The following is a 16,290-nucleotide window of genomic DNA, read 5'->3' as shown; positions in this document are numbered from 1 at the left end:
CGTTTGTTGAAAGCGAAGGGCAGACTCAGGCTGTTGACCACAGGTCTAGGATCAAATAACTCTATCTGAGTACTCTATGAGAGAGAGAGGGAGTACTCTATGAGAGAGAGAGAGAGGGAGAGGCAGGGTTGCCTTGGAGAGTGACTGAAGTGCCTATTCATGCCATTGGTAAAGGCGGTTGTTGCGGATGTATTGACTCAATTCTGGGCCTGAGTAATCACCACTGTGTGTGTGTGTGTGTGTGTGTGTGTGTGTGTATGTGTACTTGCGTACATATGTGTGTGTGTGCGTGTGTGTGTGCGTGCATGCCTGTGTGTGTGTGTGTGTGTGCCTGTGTGTGTGTGTGCGTGCGTGTGTGTGTGTGCGTGTGTGTGTGTGTGTGTGTGCCTGTGTGTGTGTGTGTGTGTGTGCGTGCGTGCGTGTGTGTGCGTGCCTGTGTTTGTGTGTGTGTGCGTGCGTGCGTGTGTGTGCGTGCGTGTGTGTGTGTGCCTGTGTGTGTGTGTGTGTTCCTCAGGTATCCCAGCGTCTCTGAGCTGGTGCTGGAACGCGGGCGACGGCGTGGCCTTCGTGTCCCACCGCGGCCCCCTCTACATCTGGGCCATCGGGGGGCAGGACGCCGGCGTCACCGTCCACAAAGAGGCCCACAGCTTCCTGTCCGACATCTGTCTGTTCCGCTGGCACCCCGTCAAGAAGGGCAAGGTGGTGTTCGGACACACGGACGGCAGCCTCTCCATCTTCCAGCCAGGTACGGAGGAGAAGGAGAAGCTTGTTGGGATGGAAGATGGTTTGTCGAGTGGCTCGCTGCCAGCAATGCCTGACAAGGACACTCCTGTCAGCTCTGTTGTGTGGCCAGAGGGGGGCGCTGCAGGCTCATCTAGCTGGCTCCCATGGCCCAGAGTGGCAGGGGAACGGTGGTGTTTTGGGTGGCTGTAGCTTCTCCCATGTTGGGATGTACCTCACCTAGTGACTGTGGTTGATAAGGGGCTTAATACGGTAATAATTATAATAATAATAATAATAATAATAATAATAATAATAATAATAATAATAATAATAGATTTTATTTAAAAGCGGCTTTCTCAAACTCAAGGACACTGTACAGAAGAAAAGGACAGGACAATGAACAAAAAACACAACAAACAAAAACAGAATAGAGATAAAGAAGATAAATTAATATTTTTTAAAAACGGTATAAGAGCTCAGGCAGCTATGGGGGACCCCTGCAATGCTGTACGAAGGCCAGTCTGAACAGATGTGTCTTGAGTCTGGTCAGCCTCTACATCTTCCTATGCCTGAGATACAGATACAAGTTTTGGCCATTCATTTTCTGCCCTCAAACCCCACCCCCCCCCCCCCCCCCCGCCCCCAGGATCTAAAAACCAGAAGCACGTGTTGCACCCCGAGTCCTTAGAGGGGACGGACGAGGAGGACCCCATCACAGCGCTGGAGTGGGACCCCCTCTCCAACGACTACCTCCTAGTGGCCAACCTGCATAATGGCATCCGCCTGGTGGACTCTGAGTCTCTGTCCTGCATCACCACCTTCAGCTTCCCCAGTGCAGCCGCCTCCGTGCAGTGTCTGGCCTGGGTACCTAGCGCCCCGGGCATGTTCATCACGGGGGGTAAGGAGCAGGGTGAAAGGTGTGGTGGGGGGGGGGGGGGGGGGGGCATTGATGATTCACTTGCTTAGTCAAATGTATCGATTGTAAGTCGCTTTGGAATAAGGCGTCTGCTAAATGGTAAAAATAAATAAATGGGGGGGGCATTGGGGTTCATTGGGGTTCGGTCACAGGCTAGTATGGTGTATATAAGTTTCTCCTTGTTTTTCAAGATTCTCAAGTCGGCGTGTTGAGGATATGGAACGTGTCAAGATCTACACCTTTGGACAACTTCAAATTGAAGAAGACCGGATTCCACACTTTGCACGTGTTGAACGCCCCCCCAGCTAAGAAATGTAAGTGTTACATATGACTTGTGTACATTCTGTCAAGAACTCAAACGAATACCTTGATATGACCTTTTGAGAAAAGTTGTTTTGTGTTTGCCCATTATCTCACTGTCTTCTGACGAACATACTGTAATTCCTATGTGGCTGCCCGCTTCCCTCCCCAGCCCTGAACGCCACCTCCCCGACAAAGAACCACTACACGTCGTCCACCAGCGAGGCGGTCCCTCCCCCGACGCTGTCCCACAACCAGGCCTTCTCCCTGCCGCCCGGCCACGCCGTCTGCTGCTTCATGGACGGAGGGGTGGGCCTCTACGACATGGGCGCCAAGAAGTGGGACTTCCTCCGAGACCTGGTAGGTCATGTGATAGCGGGGACGGTTGGTGGGTGTAGGGCGGACAGAGGGGAGATGGGGTACGGGGGGGGGGGGGATGAGGAGTGGAAGTAGACTACTATGGAGGGTAAAATATCTAGATATTTGACTGTAAAGCTGTAAATGATTGAATGAATCGTTTAATGACCACACGACCGAGGTCGGTGGAATTTGTTTTCGGTACAGGTGGAAGCTCATACAGCAGTGTCAAAAAAACATACACACATTGCACATAACTATCACATGGACATGTACACACATAACCACAAGACAATAACATATTTACAATTTATAAAGTGCAGTACGTCTGGCAGGGTTAGTGCAGTGAGTCAGGTGTTGAGAGTCCTTATAGCAGAGGGGAAAAAACAGTTTTTGAAACGGGATGTTTTGGTGGCCAGGGATCGGTAGCGCCGTCCAGAGGGCAACAGTTGAAACAGGTGGTGAGCAGGGTGGGAGGGGTCAGAGATAATTTTATGTGCTCTATTTGTGGTGCGTTTGAGATATAGTGATTCAACTGATGGGAGAGGGGTGCCGATGATCTTGGATGATTTTCTTACTATTCGCTAAATGTTGTTTTCAGGGACATGTTGAGACCATATTTGACTGTAAATTCAAACCGGACGACCCCAACCTCTTGGCCACGGCGTCGTTTGACGGGACGATCAAGGTGTGGGACATCAACACGCTGACGGCGGTGTACACGTCTCCTGGCAACGAGGGCGTGGTCTATTCTCTGTCCTGGGCTCCTGGTGAGGTCAAAAGGAGATAACAGACCATAATAATCATGTTTTATACAATCATAAGCAGTTGTTTGAGAATAAGAATGAATTATAATGATTTTGAAGAACTTTTAAGTTGTCAGTTCGAATGCATTGTTCATATGCTATTACGAGGTAGATGTTTTATCTTCCTTTGATTCAAGGTTCATTTGAAAGTGGTGAATATCTCTCTCTCCCTTTTTTGTATTTTCGTTTACTCGAAGGAGACCTGAACTGCATAGCGGGGGCGACGTCTCGTAATGGTGCATTCATTTGGGATGTGAAGAAAGGCAAAATGATCACCAGGTTTAACGAGGTCAGTCCATAACCTGACAAAGGTCATGGACACGTCATGAGCAGACTATGGTCAATCACTGATCTCAAGTATTATACGGTTGTCACTACCTATGTATTTGAGTTATAGAAGATACCATAAATACATAACTACTTAGTATACTATATATATACGTATGTATATGTATAAATCAAATTAGATTAGACCATCAATCCTTCTACAATATACTGTAGTAACCATCTTTAAATAACTGCTACCATTTGTCTACTCTTTCCTACCTGACAGCATGGGAAGAATGGGATATTCTGTATCGCTTGGAGCCATAAGGACTCTAAACGAATAGCCACATGTAGCGGTGACGGCTTCTGGTCAGTGCATCTTAACCTGAATGATTCCTTCTTCTAGCATTGTAACTGCCAATGACCCCTGACCCCGAGCATAGATGACTTTTTCTTGCAATGACTGATGGTTAGATGATTCACTTACTTAGATAAATGTATTTGTTGTAAGTGGCTTTGGAGAAAGGTGTCTGCTAAATGCCAACAATCTACTTTACTAAGCCTGTACCAGGAACACTAGAAGGAACTGCTCTACCTATATATGCATGGGTTAAGACTTGTAAAGCATTACTATGTACTGTAAATGTGATGTATTTTTTTTATTTTTATTATAACTCTTTTGGTACTGTCTTTTATAGTATCATAAGGACCATAGACGGCAAAGTCTTACACAAATACAAACATCCTGCCTCTGTGTTCGGTTGTGACTGGAGTCAGAACAACAAGTAAGAGTGCGTTTACTGTATATTTTCAATCACCCATCAAACTTTTATCTTTCAAAAATATGTTAGATAGATTCATGTGTATGTACATCCCAAAAAGAGCATTGGCGACATCACCAGGCTGCTCTCTCTCTCTCTCTCTCTCTTTCTCTTTCTCTCTCTCTTTCTCTCTCTCTCATTCTTTCTATCTCTCTCTCTCTCTCTCTCTCTCTCTCTCTCTCTCTCTCTCTCTCCCTTTCCACAGAGATATGATAGCCACAGGCTGTGAGGACAAGAATGTGCGTGTGTACTACCTGGCCACCAGCTCAGACCAGCCACTGAAGGTCTTTACGGGTCACCTGGCCAAGGTGTTCCACGTGCGCTGGTCTCCTCTCAGAGAAGGCATCCTCTGCAGCGGCTCTGATGATGGGTACTTACTATGGATTTGATATTTGTCTCAGTTATTTATGAACTTTGTGTTTCTGTGTGATTTTCAGAGCTGTTCCCTCTCACGCTCTGACACGACTTTCCTGTACTGTTGACGCATTATTAGATTATATCTAATCTCTCTCTCTCTCCCCCCCTCTCTCTTTCTCACTCCCTCGCTCTCTCACTCTCTTTCTCTCTCTCTCTCTGTCTATCTGTCTGTCTGTCTGTCTGTCTCTCTCTTGCTTGCTCTCTCTCTCTCTCTCTCTCTTTCTCACTCTCTATCTTTCTATTTACCAATCTATCTCTCTTGCTCTCTCTCTCTCTCTCTCTCTCTTTCTCACTCTCTATCTTTCTATTTACCAATATATCTCTCTCTTGCTCTCTCTCTTGCTCTCTCTCTGCCCCCCCCTCCCCCCTCCCCTCCTCAGGACGGTGCGGATCTGGGACTACACGCAGGACGCCTGCATCAACGTGCTGAGCGGCCACACCGCCCCCGTCAGAGGCCTGATGTGGAACACGGAGGTCCCCTACCTGCTGACCTCGGGGAGCTGGGACTACACCATCCGGGTCTGGGACACCCGAGACGGCACCTGTCTGGACACCGTCTATGACCACGGGGCTGACGTCTATGGTAGGGGAGCGCTGGGCAGGGACCTGTATGGGTTGGAGGAGTGAAAACCAGGATAGACATTACAGGAGATTCTCAAAGACTAGGATTTGGAATATTCTGTAGGTGTGTGTGTGTGTGTGTGTGTGTGTGTGTGTTTTTTTTCTCCAATCCTGGTCTTGGAGGAGGGCTTCACTGTATGGGTGTTTAACGGTCAGAAAGCAGTTTTAACGGTCAGAAAGCTGTTTTAACGGTCAGAAAGGTGTTTAACAGTCAGAAAGATGTCTTAACCGTCAGAAAGGTGTCTTAACCGTAACAAAGGTGTTTAACAGTCAGAAAGGTGTCTTAACCGTCAGAAAGCTGTTTAACAGTCAGAAAGCTGTTTAACAGTCAGAAAGCTGTTTTAACAGTCAGAAAGGTGTTCATTGTTGTTGAAATAAAGCACAAGTCATGCTGAACTTATAACTAATGATGTCTTCCTTTCCGACGGTCCCAGGCCTGACCTGCCATCCCAGCCGCCCCTTCACCATGGCCTCCTGTTCCAGAGACTCTACAGTCCGGCTGTGGTCCCTCACCCCCCTCATCGCCCCGCTGCTAGTCAACATCCTGGCTGACCGTGGCTGGGATGACATCATCGGGAACACAGGTTAGCCCCGTGATTCGTCAGTCACTAGCTATTGTCAGCCTCTGGTTGGTCACTGCCACTATGATAGAGACGTCGTTGGCATTGCCCACAAGCCCCATTACCCACTACTAGACTGTCTGTCCATCCGTCCAAATGTCTGTATGGCTGTTCATCTGCCATCTGTCTGTCTGTCTGTCTGTCTGTCTGACTGTCTCTCTGTCTGTCTGTCTGTCTGTCTTGACTGTCTGTCTGTCCGTTTGTCTGTCCGTTCATCTGTCCATCCATCTGACTGTCTGTTTTTCTGTCTGTCTACATGTCTGTATGGTAGTCTGATCTCTCTATGTTCTCCGCTGCAGACAGGGCTATGGTACCCGGTGCCGCTCCTCTGCTCTGTGGTAAAATCTCCAGAGACATCAAGCAGGAGTTGGATAAACTCTCCAGTGAAGTGCGCATGAAGAAACTGAGGTGGTTCTCGGAGTGTTTCTCAGTGAGTATGTTTCATCATGTCAAATACAAGTGAACAGACACAACTAGCCAGGAGTGTATTCAAGCCACTACACTCACTACATTCCGACACAGGGTTTAAATCTGAGAGTTGTATGTTTTTCTTCATAATCCCAAGTAATCCCTTCAAGACGATAACGCGTCTCTGTACCTCCAGCCTCCAGGGGGCAGTCACAACCTGTGGGACCTGGTAGCTGTGATCAAGGGGCAGGATGACAGTCTTCTACCCCAGAGCTACGGCAACGGCATCATGCACATGAAACACCTGGTCCGCTTCAAAACTGTGAGTCATCCACTGACCAACAGTTGTCCCTCTATTCCTTTCCGTCCTCTCTCCTCGCTTCCTTCTCCTCAAAACGCATCGGAGGAGGTTATCTAAGAGGAGCCTAATTATTTATCAGTCGTCGTCAATCCATCCGTCTTTCTTCCTGTTAACCAGTCTGAGGCCCAGGAGTTGACCATCGTGAAGATGTCCAAGTTCGGAGGGGGGATCGGAGCGCCCAGTAAAGAGGAGAGACTGAGAGCCGCAGCAGAGATCCACCTCCGACTAGGCCAGATCCAGAGATACTGTGAACTGATGGTGGAGCTGGGAGAGGTGAGGGCCTGCTGTCCCTTTAGACAGCAACCTCAATAAGAAACCGTTCAACTTTGCATTTCATAGAGGTGATATACCTCATACTGTAGGTTAAACCCTGTTATGAATATCATTCATATGACCTTCATTTGTCAGTGGGAGAAGGCGTTATCAGTTGCCCCCGGTGTGTCCATGAAATATTGGAAGAAACTGATGCAAAGGTATGTTCTTTCTATCATGTGAACCCAATACAAACAACATGGTAACACTGAAAATGAATGATCTGTTATGGTAGAGTTCCTCATGCTCATTAAACCTGGGAGGTGGCGTAGTCACGTACGGCATGTTTTGACGTAGTCGGTAGGATGTAGGTTTGAGTCAAAACCACTATTCAGACTCTTAATTTGAAGGATTATGATCAATAGACGGACATCATGAATCAGCATATTTGTGCTGGTCGTAGGAGAGCTGACCAGCTGATGCAGGAGGAAAACGATGATGTCATTCCCTACTGCATCGCCACGGGAGACGTGAGGAAGCTGGTCAACTTCTTCACCTCCAGAGGTCAGCTGCAGGAGGCCCTGCTAGTGGCCCAGGTAGGACCACACACACCATGTACTCTGGGTCAAAGTTCACCTTTATTGGACAAACTGTACGTATTAAATACACTGGAATTCGTTGTCATGAATAGCTCTCCTTACCTAGACATAGATATGGAAGGACCTAGACTTAGATAATATAGCAGATTGTCATCATAATGTAAACAGACATTGCAAGGTGAAGAATTGTTCAATTGTCCATGTCCAGTCTCTGTCTATGCCGAGTCATTGTAAGAGAAGTGAATGAGTCCAAGAACTGGTTTAGTTGGATGAAAGTTAAGTAAATGATTGAAATCAGTAATTCAATATAATATGAAGTATCTATCCAGTCTTGAGGTTCCTTTATTCTTGTTCCAGGGGGCATGTGAAGGCAACATCCATGTGCCTCAGACCACTTCATTAAACCACACAGCCAGCGCAGACAGTGACGACGTTGAAGCATACAATGGGTATATCTTTTAAGATGAAAATACATTGTGTGTTTCACAGTGGAAGTAGTAATAAAAAAAGGAAGAAGAGCCCCTCACTGCTGCTCCAAAGTGTTTTTAATTGTATTGAATTGCACTAGCCAGATCGATCAAAGTACCTTGGAGGAGCATTTGCCGTGTGTAAGCTCTTCTTGCTCAGTCACACTTATTACATAATGGGCCGGTTTCACAGACAAGGCTTAAGCCTAATCCTAGACTAAAAAACATCTTCAATGGAGATTTTACATTGAAAGTGTGATTTAGTCCAGGACTAGGCTTAAGCCTTGTCTCTGAAACTGGCCCAATATTACATATTACACATGCAGTATATTGCTTACGAATTATACTGTACTTACTTCCCTTGAAGTCGTCTCCAAACAAAATCTCCCTCTTGGTGAAGTTTGGCATCCACATTGAAAGGTTGAACATGTCCCTCATAGCCAGACGTTGGAGGCTTTAAGTGTGACCTCTCTGGTTCCAGACTGCTGCAGGGTGTGTGTAAGGAGCTGGCAGAGTGGTACTTCCAAGATGGCCGCGCCGTGTTGGCGGCGTGCTGTCACCTGGCGGTGGACAACTCTGAGGTAAACGGGGTGCTGTGTACGGGGTGACATCCCCACATTAGCAGGGGTCATGAAGAGAATGCTCAACATCCATGTGTTGTGATGTCACTCACATGATACAGTTCTGTTAAGTATAGTACACACTTGTGTGTGAATCAGGGGAGGCTAGTGGCGGTAGAAATCGAAGGATGGGCTCATTGTAATGCAGGGAATGGAATGAGGAGTGGTATCAAACGCAATGAGCCCATCCTCCGATTTCTACCTCCACCAGCCTCCCTTGGTGTGAATGATGCTTATGTACAGTATACACATAGGCTGTAATAATGACCAACGTCTGCCTGGTTTGTCCAGTGCCTGAGTGTAAACCATAACTGTATGGTGTAATGGATACAGTAAATGTATGAAAAAAATAAGTAATTCTTCCTTCTTCTAACATTGTAACTGTCAATCGCCCCTGGTTTTGGCATAGATTCCTTTTTCTTATGATGACTGATGGATAGATGATTCACTTATTTAGACAAATGTATTTGTTGTAAGTCGCTTTGGATAAAGGCGTCTGCTAAATGCTCAAAAATGTAAATTATAAATGTGTGATGCTAGTGGGTTGTCTCTCTGTCATAGCTGGCCATGGCCAGTCTGATCCGGGGGAATGAGCTGGAGCTGGCGGTGTGTGTGGGGATGGTGTTGAGCGAGGCAGCCAATCAGGCCACTCACTACGTCCTGGAGCTGTTGGCCAGGAAGTACATGACCACGCCCACCTGGTGAGTAGTCAGACTGCGTACCAATGGTCTCTCCTCTATTCCTCCCATCCTCCCTCCCTACAGTAGTCTTCCCTCTATCCTCCCTCCCAGTATTAGTATAGTGTTCCTAATAAAGGTAGGCCCTACCCAGTATTAGTACAGTGTTCCTAATGAAGGGAAGCCCTACCCAGTATTAGTATAGTGTTCCTAATGAAGGGAAGCCCTACCCAGTATTAGTATAGTGTTCCTAATGAAGGGAAGCCCTACCCAGTATTAGTATAGTGTTCCTAATGAAGGGAGGCCCTACCCAGTATTAGTATAGTGTTCCTAATAAAGGGAAGCCCTACCCAGTATTAGTACAGTGTTCCTAATAAAGGGAGGCCCTACCCAGTATTAGTATAGTGTTCCTAATAAAGGGAGGCCCTACCCAGTATTAGTATATGTGTTCCTAATAAAGGGAAGTGCTACCCAGTATTAGTAGTGTTCCTAACAAAGGGAAGCCCTACCCTACTTTTGTGACGTGACGTGACTAGACTATTGGGACACAGTTTTCCTGTAAGCACCTGACTAGATTACCCTTCTCCTTTCGGACCGGTTTTTTTCAGAGCACCCAGCTAATAATGCTCCTGTGTTGTGCAAATTGAACAAATTGGAAACAAATCTCTCTGATCCCACATCATCTGGGACTAATACCATGCTTACATACTGCGTGACCTTTGAAAATGGAGAAGTTAAACATCTGGATTTAACGTTCTGGAAAACTGGCCCAACCGTTTCAACATTTATCATGTTTATGATCTCTTCATCTCCTATAGCTTTCCATGTGTTGGATTCAGGTATTATTGGTTCTTCATAAATCATACATTTTCACTTGTTTGATTTGATGGTTGTTTTGGCCTGATTATGACTGTGATGATTAACAGCCTAGAAGCCACGAAGACTATCACTGGTCTGTGTTTGCTTGGCCTAGATCAGGGGTGCCCAATACGTCGATCGCGATCGACCGGTCGATCGCAAAGGTAGTATGGGTAGATCGCATGGCATTGAACAAATTATTATTATTTTTTTTTAAATTAAAAAAAAAAAAGTTCAAAAAAAAAAAAAAGTTCGCCTATCATACATCCTCACTATGGCTTTTGCCACTTGATTGACGTACAGGTAGGCCAGTCTGCGATCTGATCTTTTCACCTAACACACGGTTCACCACGCATGCGCAGTCAACAGCGCCAACTACAAAATACAAAATACCGGCGAGACTAATTAACTAGTTAGCCTTCCAATTTCTACTATTTACTACTAAAGAAAGGGTATACAAATGAGTGGGGAAGCTGGACCAAGTAAGAAACCAATAACGTATAACTTCCATCCAGAATGGGAGGAGGACTTTTACACGATGTGATATTGGAAGTGCGTCTGTCTGATCTGCAGATCTACGATGGCTGTTAGAAGGGAAATGTGGCAAAAGAGCGAAAACGTACAGCTGTAACGATAGCTTCTTATCGCGTCAGTCACGTTCTTGTTAAACACAAGAAGTCATTCAAAGACGGCGAAATTGTGAAAAAAGCGTTTCTCGAGGCTGCAGATTGCCTTTTCGATGACAGATCCACAGTGGCTGATGACACCTTGCAGCCTGCCTACACCTTGCAACCAGCTCCTACAGCCCTGACTACTAGAAACTAGCTGCCTCCTCCCAGTGCCAGGTCTCCCACTAAGGTAGAGAAATGCATTTATTTCCTCCTTTCAAACTAGGGAATTACCTGTTTTGTATCTGGTTTACTTTTCTGTTTGTTGGATCAGTAGTTGGCTATGGTACTGCAGACTGGCTGTCAGTGTGTGAGTGAGAGAAAGTGAGTGTGTGTGTGTGTGTGTGTGTGTGTGTGTGTGTGTGTGTGTGTGTGTGTGTGTGTGTGTGTGTGTGTGTGTGTGTAAGAGAGTGAGAGAGAGAGAGGGAGAGAGAGGGGGAGAGAGAGGGAGGGTTTGTGCTATGGCTCCCTATGCAGACTGGCAAATGTGTGTGTGTGTGTGTGTGTGTGTGTGTGTGTGTGTGTGTGTGTGTGTGTGTGTGTGTGTGTGTGTGTGTGTGTGAATGTGTGTGAGCGAGAATAGCAAAGAGGGAGGGTTTGTGATGGTCTTCTCCTGTGGCTGTGTGACAGAGAGAGGGAAAGTGTATTGTGAGTTTACTATGCAGGCTGGGAACTGTGTGTGTGTGTGTGTGTGTGTGTGTGTGTGTGTGTGTGTGTGTGTGTGTTTGTAGTACGTGCATGTACGTTTGCGATGTTGAAACTAGACTGGTAGATCTTGGCAGACTGGCTACTTGAAAAGTAGATCTTGGTTCCAAAAAGTGTGAGCACCCCTGGCCTAGATCTTGAGCCTTACCATACCTTACTTTACTCTGCTTTACTCAACGTTACTCTACTCTAATCTACTCTACTCTACTTTATTGTGTAAGTTGGCTAAAGCACAAGCAGATCTGGGACCAGTCTAGGGCTGTGTGCTCACTGATACAGTATCTCTATACCAGTCTAACAACAGGAGTGCTCTCACCTCTGTCCCCTTATTAGGGACTTGGCAGCTGACCTCCTCCACATGATCCCAGAGAACAAGACCCTGTTAGCCAAGCTGTGTGCCTTCTACCCCGGGAGCTCGGCAGAGATCAACCACCTGCATGAGAAGGTTGGTGAACCCGGGTCTTGCGCATGAGGACGTGTGCTTTGTCCCACTAAGCTAAAGCCTAGGCAGGGGTTCAAGGATCTAACACATTGGGCCGGTTTCACAGACAAGGCTTAAGCCTAATCCTAGACTAAAAAACATCTTCAATGGAGATTTTACATTGAAAGTGTGATTTAGTCCAGGACTAGGCTTAAGCCTTGTCTCTGAAACCGGCCCATTATCTTCAGGGTCTGGAGCAACCTTAATGATTAGGGGAGAGTTGTTTCAAACCGCCTTTCCTACATTAGGGATGTCTATGGCAAGTGCTATATAGCCCATTGCCCTTTCATCGATGACATTCATTTGAAAATATTTGAGCAATGCAATGACATGACTTAATGATTAAAATAGATTGATTGAAATGATTCTTTATTTCAGTGTGGTCTGCCCAGTTTAGAGGAGTGTAAGGACTTGGCAGAGACTGCGCTCAGTGAGGGAGACATCTTCAACGCTGTCAACTATCACTTACTGAGCCCTGAGCCAGAGACAGCCCTGCCCATCGGGATCACACATGTCAAAGGTGCGTGCGTGTGAGTGTGAGTGCGTGTGCGTGTGTGTGTGTGTGTGTGTGTGTGTGTGTGTGTGTGTGTGTGTATGTGTGCGAGTGTGCATGCGTGCATTTAAGAACCCACCAACATGTTTGTCACTGTTAATGAACCTGAAGTTATTCTGTACAAATAACCTACAGTGCCTTATTGATGATATCCTATGGTGATTCCTACTTATATTTCAATATTGCTATTTCCTCTCTTTACAGAACAGCTGATTGGTTCTGAGTGGACTGTGGACTCAATCTACCCGATCCTTGACCTTCTGGGCTACATTAGAACTGACCGCCTCGTACTTGCCAAGTGTACGGAGTAAGTGCAGTCAATGGACTGGAAACTACAGTCACTTAATACAGTATTACGGAGAAGATATTAACCCTCTGACATTGTGTGTGTGTGTGTGTGTTTGTGTGTGTGTGTGTGTGTGTGGTGTTTGCACGTGTGTGGTGTTTGCGTGTGTGGTGTTTGCGTGTGTGTCTGTGTGTGTGTGTGTGTGTGTGTGTGTGTGTGTGTGTGTGTGTGTGTGTGTGTGTGTGTGTGATGTGTGTTTCAGAGACCGTAGTGAGCTACTCATCCTATGCGGTTACATTGGTGCATTGTTGGCCATTAGAAGACAGTACTCCAGCATTGTACCTGCACTGTACGAGTATACCAGGTGAGCACTGAGCTGACAGAAAACTACATGTAAAATTTCTCTGTTTCAGACAAACATAACACATCTCTCTCTTTCTCTGTCTATCTCTCTCTCTCTTTACTTTTCTCTCCTTCCCTTTTTCTCTGGCCCTTACCTTCCCCTCCTCTATCTTTCTCTATTTCTCCCTTGGCCTATACAACCCCCCCCTCTCTCTCTTCCTCTCTCCCCCTCTCCCCCTCTCTCTTTGTCTCTCTCTCTCTTCCTCTCTCTCTCTCTCTTCCTCTCTCCCTCTCTCTCGCTCTCTTTTCCTCTCTCTCTCCCTCTCTTCCTCTCTCTCTCTTCCTTTCTCCCCCATCTCTCTTCCTCTCTCTCTCTCTCCCTCTCTCTCTCCCTCTCTCTCTCCCTCCCTCCCTCTCTCCCCCTCTCTCTCCCTCCCTCTCCAGTCAGTTGTTGAAGAGGCGGGAGGTGTCGGTCCCTCTGCAGATTGAGCAGCTGACTGTAGAGTTGGAGGCATGGACAGCCTGTACGCAGTCCCTCAACAAGTGAGTTCAACACCGGCGCGGCGCCGCCGCTACTCTCCCTTACCACTGTACTTTACCTGGGCCACTAGGTCTGGCCCTCTTCATGTTCAGCCAATTGCTTTCACTCATCTGTGGTCATCCTGAGGATAGGGTCCTAGCCTAGGCAATAATATTGGGGGACACACCTCACAAAAACAATGATGCCTTATACAAGTATATTCACCCCCCAGGGCCACTGATGAAGGCCAGGACACCCCCCCCTCGGAGGCCCAGAAAGCGGAGTACGCCCGGCTGCTGGACCGGATCCAGGGAGAGCCTCTGCGGGGGCTGGAGGGGCCAGACTACGTCACGGGGTCCAACCTGCCCAGCCACTCTGACGTCCAGGTCTCCTGCTTCACTGGCCTCCGGATCCAGGTGAGTCACTGTGAGGGTCCAGGTGAGTCACTGTGAGGGTCCAGGTGAGTCACTGTGAGGGTCCAGGTGAGTCACTGTGAGGGTCCAGGTGAGTCACTGTGAGGGTCCAGGTTAGTCAGCCGCCAAATCCGATTTTCACATTAGTTTGACTATTAAAGTTGAATAGTAGGTTGATGAGTGAAGTTCACCATCTGTCTTCCACAATCTTTGGTAACAGTCAGCAAAGAGTAGAGTTGAACCCTTGTCATCCCTTTTAGAGCCAAATACCTATTAATCATGCCATTGCAGCTCATGCAAGTCTATGCTTCTCTTTAGTTTCAGCGATTCAAGGGGATAGGATGTACTCTTACCCCATAACAAACCAATATCCTGCCACTAAAGATGTATACAGTATACTGTATCATGCAATTTCTTTCTGAGTGCGGTAGAGATAGAGAAGATAGACAGGAAAGTAAGGAGAAGAGGGCTTGTCAGAGCCGGATTTGAATCCCTGCCGACATGTCATATGTCATATGTCATATGTGTACACTGTAGACCGCGGTGCTAGACCACTGGACCACCCCAGGCCACTCTATCTATGTTCTCTCTCTGTTTTCCTCTCTCAGGGCCCAGTGTTTTTCCTTGAAGATGGTAAATCAGCGATATCATTGAATGACGCCCTCATGTGGGCCAAGGTGAACCCCTTCTCTCCTCTGGGTACCGGGGTTCGCCTCAACCCCTTCTAAGCCATGCACACCAAGGACGGGCTAACGGAAGCGTCTTATTGGTCAGCCACCAGGGCCGAGGTCACATGACGGCCTGCGTCAAGGAAGCGCACCTCTCTCTCTCTCTCTCTCTCTCTCTCTGAAATGGAAGAAGGGATGGAAGATGTTCCGGAACGAACGAATGAACGAACAAATGAACGTGAAAGAGAATGAATGACAAGGCAACTAAACCTGTGCTTAACACCGAGTTTTCTCTCCTTCATGTGCTTTTTCAGTGTGGTTTTTCCAAAGTGTGTCATCCAGTCTACAGTATTGCAGCTTCTTGTAGAGACATGTGTTTGCATAGCGATAGACGCTGAGGAAAACCGGGATTTGTTTAAATATGTGTTTAAAAATGGTCATTAAGTAGGTTGGTATACAGGAAGGACCATTCTAGCTCTGAAATTTCTTATTAGACACATCAACAAATGTGTTTGCACATCATGATATAGACAGATAGGTCTTGTTGTATTTAACAGAAGTTTCCGACAAAGACCCTGGTTTGTTTGTTTGTTTTGTGTTGGTTTCGCTGTTGGTTTACCACCGGCAACGTTTGATCACTTCTGTTGTTGCAGAACATAGTCTGCACATAGCGCACCAGATCAAAGCTAATATCATCTAGATGACATTGTACTTGCTGATCAAAAGCATAATATACAAATGATACAGAGGGATACCGTATGCTTACAGGGTATTTAAATATACAACTACATACCTGTTCTCTAGCTTGAAAAATAGACTTTTTATGTTAGTATCAATCCGAAGTTGTAATGATTGTACCGGTTTGCGTTGAAACAAATTAGCATTGTGTCTGTATTGTATTTGACTGTGAATGTATATATAGCCTCTTCAGGACCAAATTAAGAGATGTGGACATATGTGTAAAGTTGGGAATTGTACATGAGAAAAGGTCGTTGCTGTTTACATAGATCCTGTTTCATTGTGCAGCATTGCCATATCAGGGATCATGGCTGCTTTTTAGGAGGAGTGTGGGTGGATGCATTTTGGGATGTCTGAGGGTGGATATTAAAGCAGAATTGTACTCAAAAATATGTGTGGGTATATTTAGCATCAGCCCACCATTGAGATAATCATAATAAGAAGAATATTAATATTATTAATAAGAATAATAAGAATAAGAATAATTACAGTAATAATAATAACAATAACAATCGAAAGTTAATCATAACGATAATCATAAATAGTAATAATAATAATATTCAGGGGAGGCTGGTGGAGAAAAGAATCTCATGGTTCAGACCATTCCTCATTCCATTTCATGCATCACAATGAACCTGTTTTTCCCTCCACCAGCCTCCCGTGAGGGAAGTCACTATAACAATCAATGTAAGGCAGTCTGGATGGTGACATGCTAAACCATATAAAGTACCGTGACATGAGAAGGATGATTACCAAAGGCACAAGGAGAGTTAGGGATCATTTTGATTATAAGATACATATACAATTCTACGTAAGCAAGTGGATA

At 46.2% G+C, this 16,290-nt stretch overlaps 1 protein-coding gene across 2 annotated transcripts in view; it reads left to right on the top strand.

Moving 5' to 3' along the window:
* Window positions 1–14,786, top strand: part of wdr17 (WD repeat domain 17) — a gene marked incomplete at both ends in the record, with an annotated part of 17,493 nt that extends 2,707 nt beyond the window's left edge. The window contains 27 exons of one of the 2 annotated variants that reach the window (XM_080533407.1): window positions 515–745; window positions 1,370–1,621; window positions 1,831–1,953; window positions 2,112–2,299; window positions 2,898–3,066; window positions 3,300–3,391; window positions 3,656–3,738; window positions 4,068–4,154; window positions 4,396–4,560; window positions 4,988–5,190; window positions 5,663–5,812; window positions 6,148–6,278; window positions 6,453–6,578; window positions 6,735–6,890; window positions 7,026–7,090; window positions 7,333–7,465; window positions 7,826–7,917; window positions 8,417–8,516; window positions 9,117–9,256; window positions 10,051–10,071; window positions 11,797–11,908; window positions 12,323–12,464; window positions 12,702–12,804; window positions 13,046–13,147; window positions 13,570–13,668; window positions 13,878–14,061; window positions 14,667–14,786. In XM_080533407.1, the coding sequence (XP_080389533.1) occupies window positions 515–745; window positions 1,370–1,621; window positions 1,831–1,953; window positions 2,112–2,299; window positions 2,898–3,066; window positions 3,300–3,391; window positions 3,656–3,738; window positions 4,068–4,154; window positions 4,396–4,560; window positions 4,988–5,190; window positions 5,663–5,812; window positions 6,148–6,278; window positions 6,453–6,578; window positions 6,735–6,890; window positions 7,026–7,090; window positions 7,333–7,465; window positions 7,826–7,917; window positions 8,417–8,516; window positions 9,117–9,256; window positions 10,051–10,071; window positions 11,797–11,908; window positions 12,323–12,464; window positions 12,702–12,804; window positions 13,046–13,147; window positions 13,570–13,668; window positions 13,878–14,061; window positions 14,667–14,786 (3,569 nt within the window). The remainder of the gene's footprint in view (window positions 1–514; window positions 746–1,369; window positions 1,622–1,830; window positions 1,954–2,111; window positions 2,300–2,897; window positions 3,067–3,299; window positions 3,392–3,655; window positions 3,739–4,067; window positions 4,155–4,395; window positions 4,561–4,987; window positions 5,191–5,662; window positions 5,813–6,147; window positions 6,279–6,452; window positions 6,579–6,734; window positions 6,891–7,025; window positions 7,091–7,332; window positions 7,466–7,825; window positions 7,918–8,416; window positions 8,517–9,116; window positions 9,257–10,050; window positions 10,072–11,796; window positions 11,909–12,322; window positions 12,465–12,701; window positions 12,805–13,045; window positions 13,148–13,569; window positions 13,669–13,877; window positions 14,062–14,666) is intronic. The other variant, XM_080533406.1, reaches the window with a different exon arrangement.
* Window positions 14,787–16,290: the final 1,504 nt, after the last annotated feature.

The sequence above is a fragment of the Nansenia antarctica genome (genome assembly GCF_963989245.1).
Source record: "Nansenia antarctica genome assembly, chromosome: 6".
Taxonomy (NCBI): domain Eukaryota; kingdom Metazoa; phylum Chordata; class Actinopteri; order Argentiniformes; family Microstomatidae; genus Nansenia; species Nansenia antarctica.
This window is presented reverse-complemented; position numbering and strand designations above follow the sequence as displayed.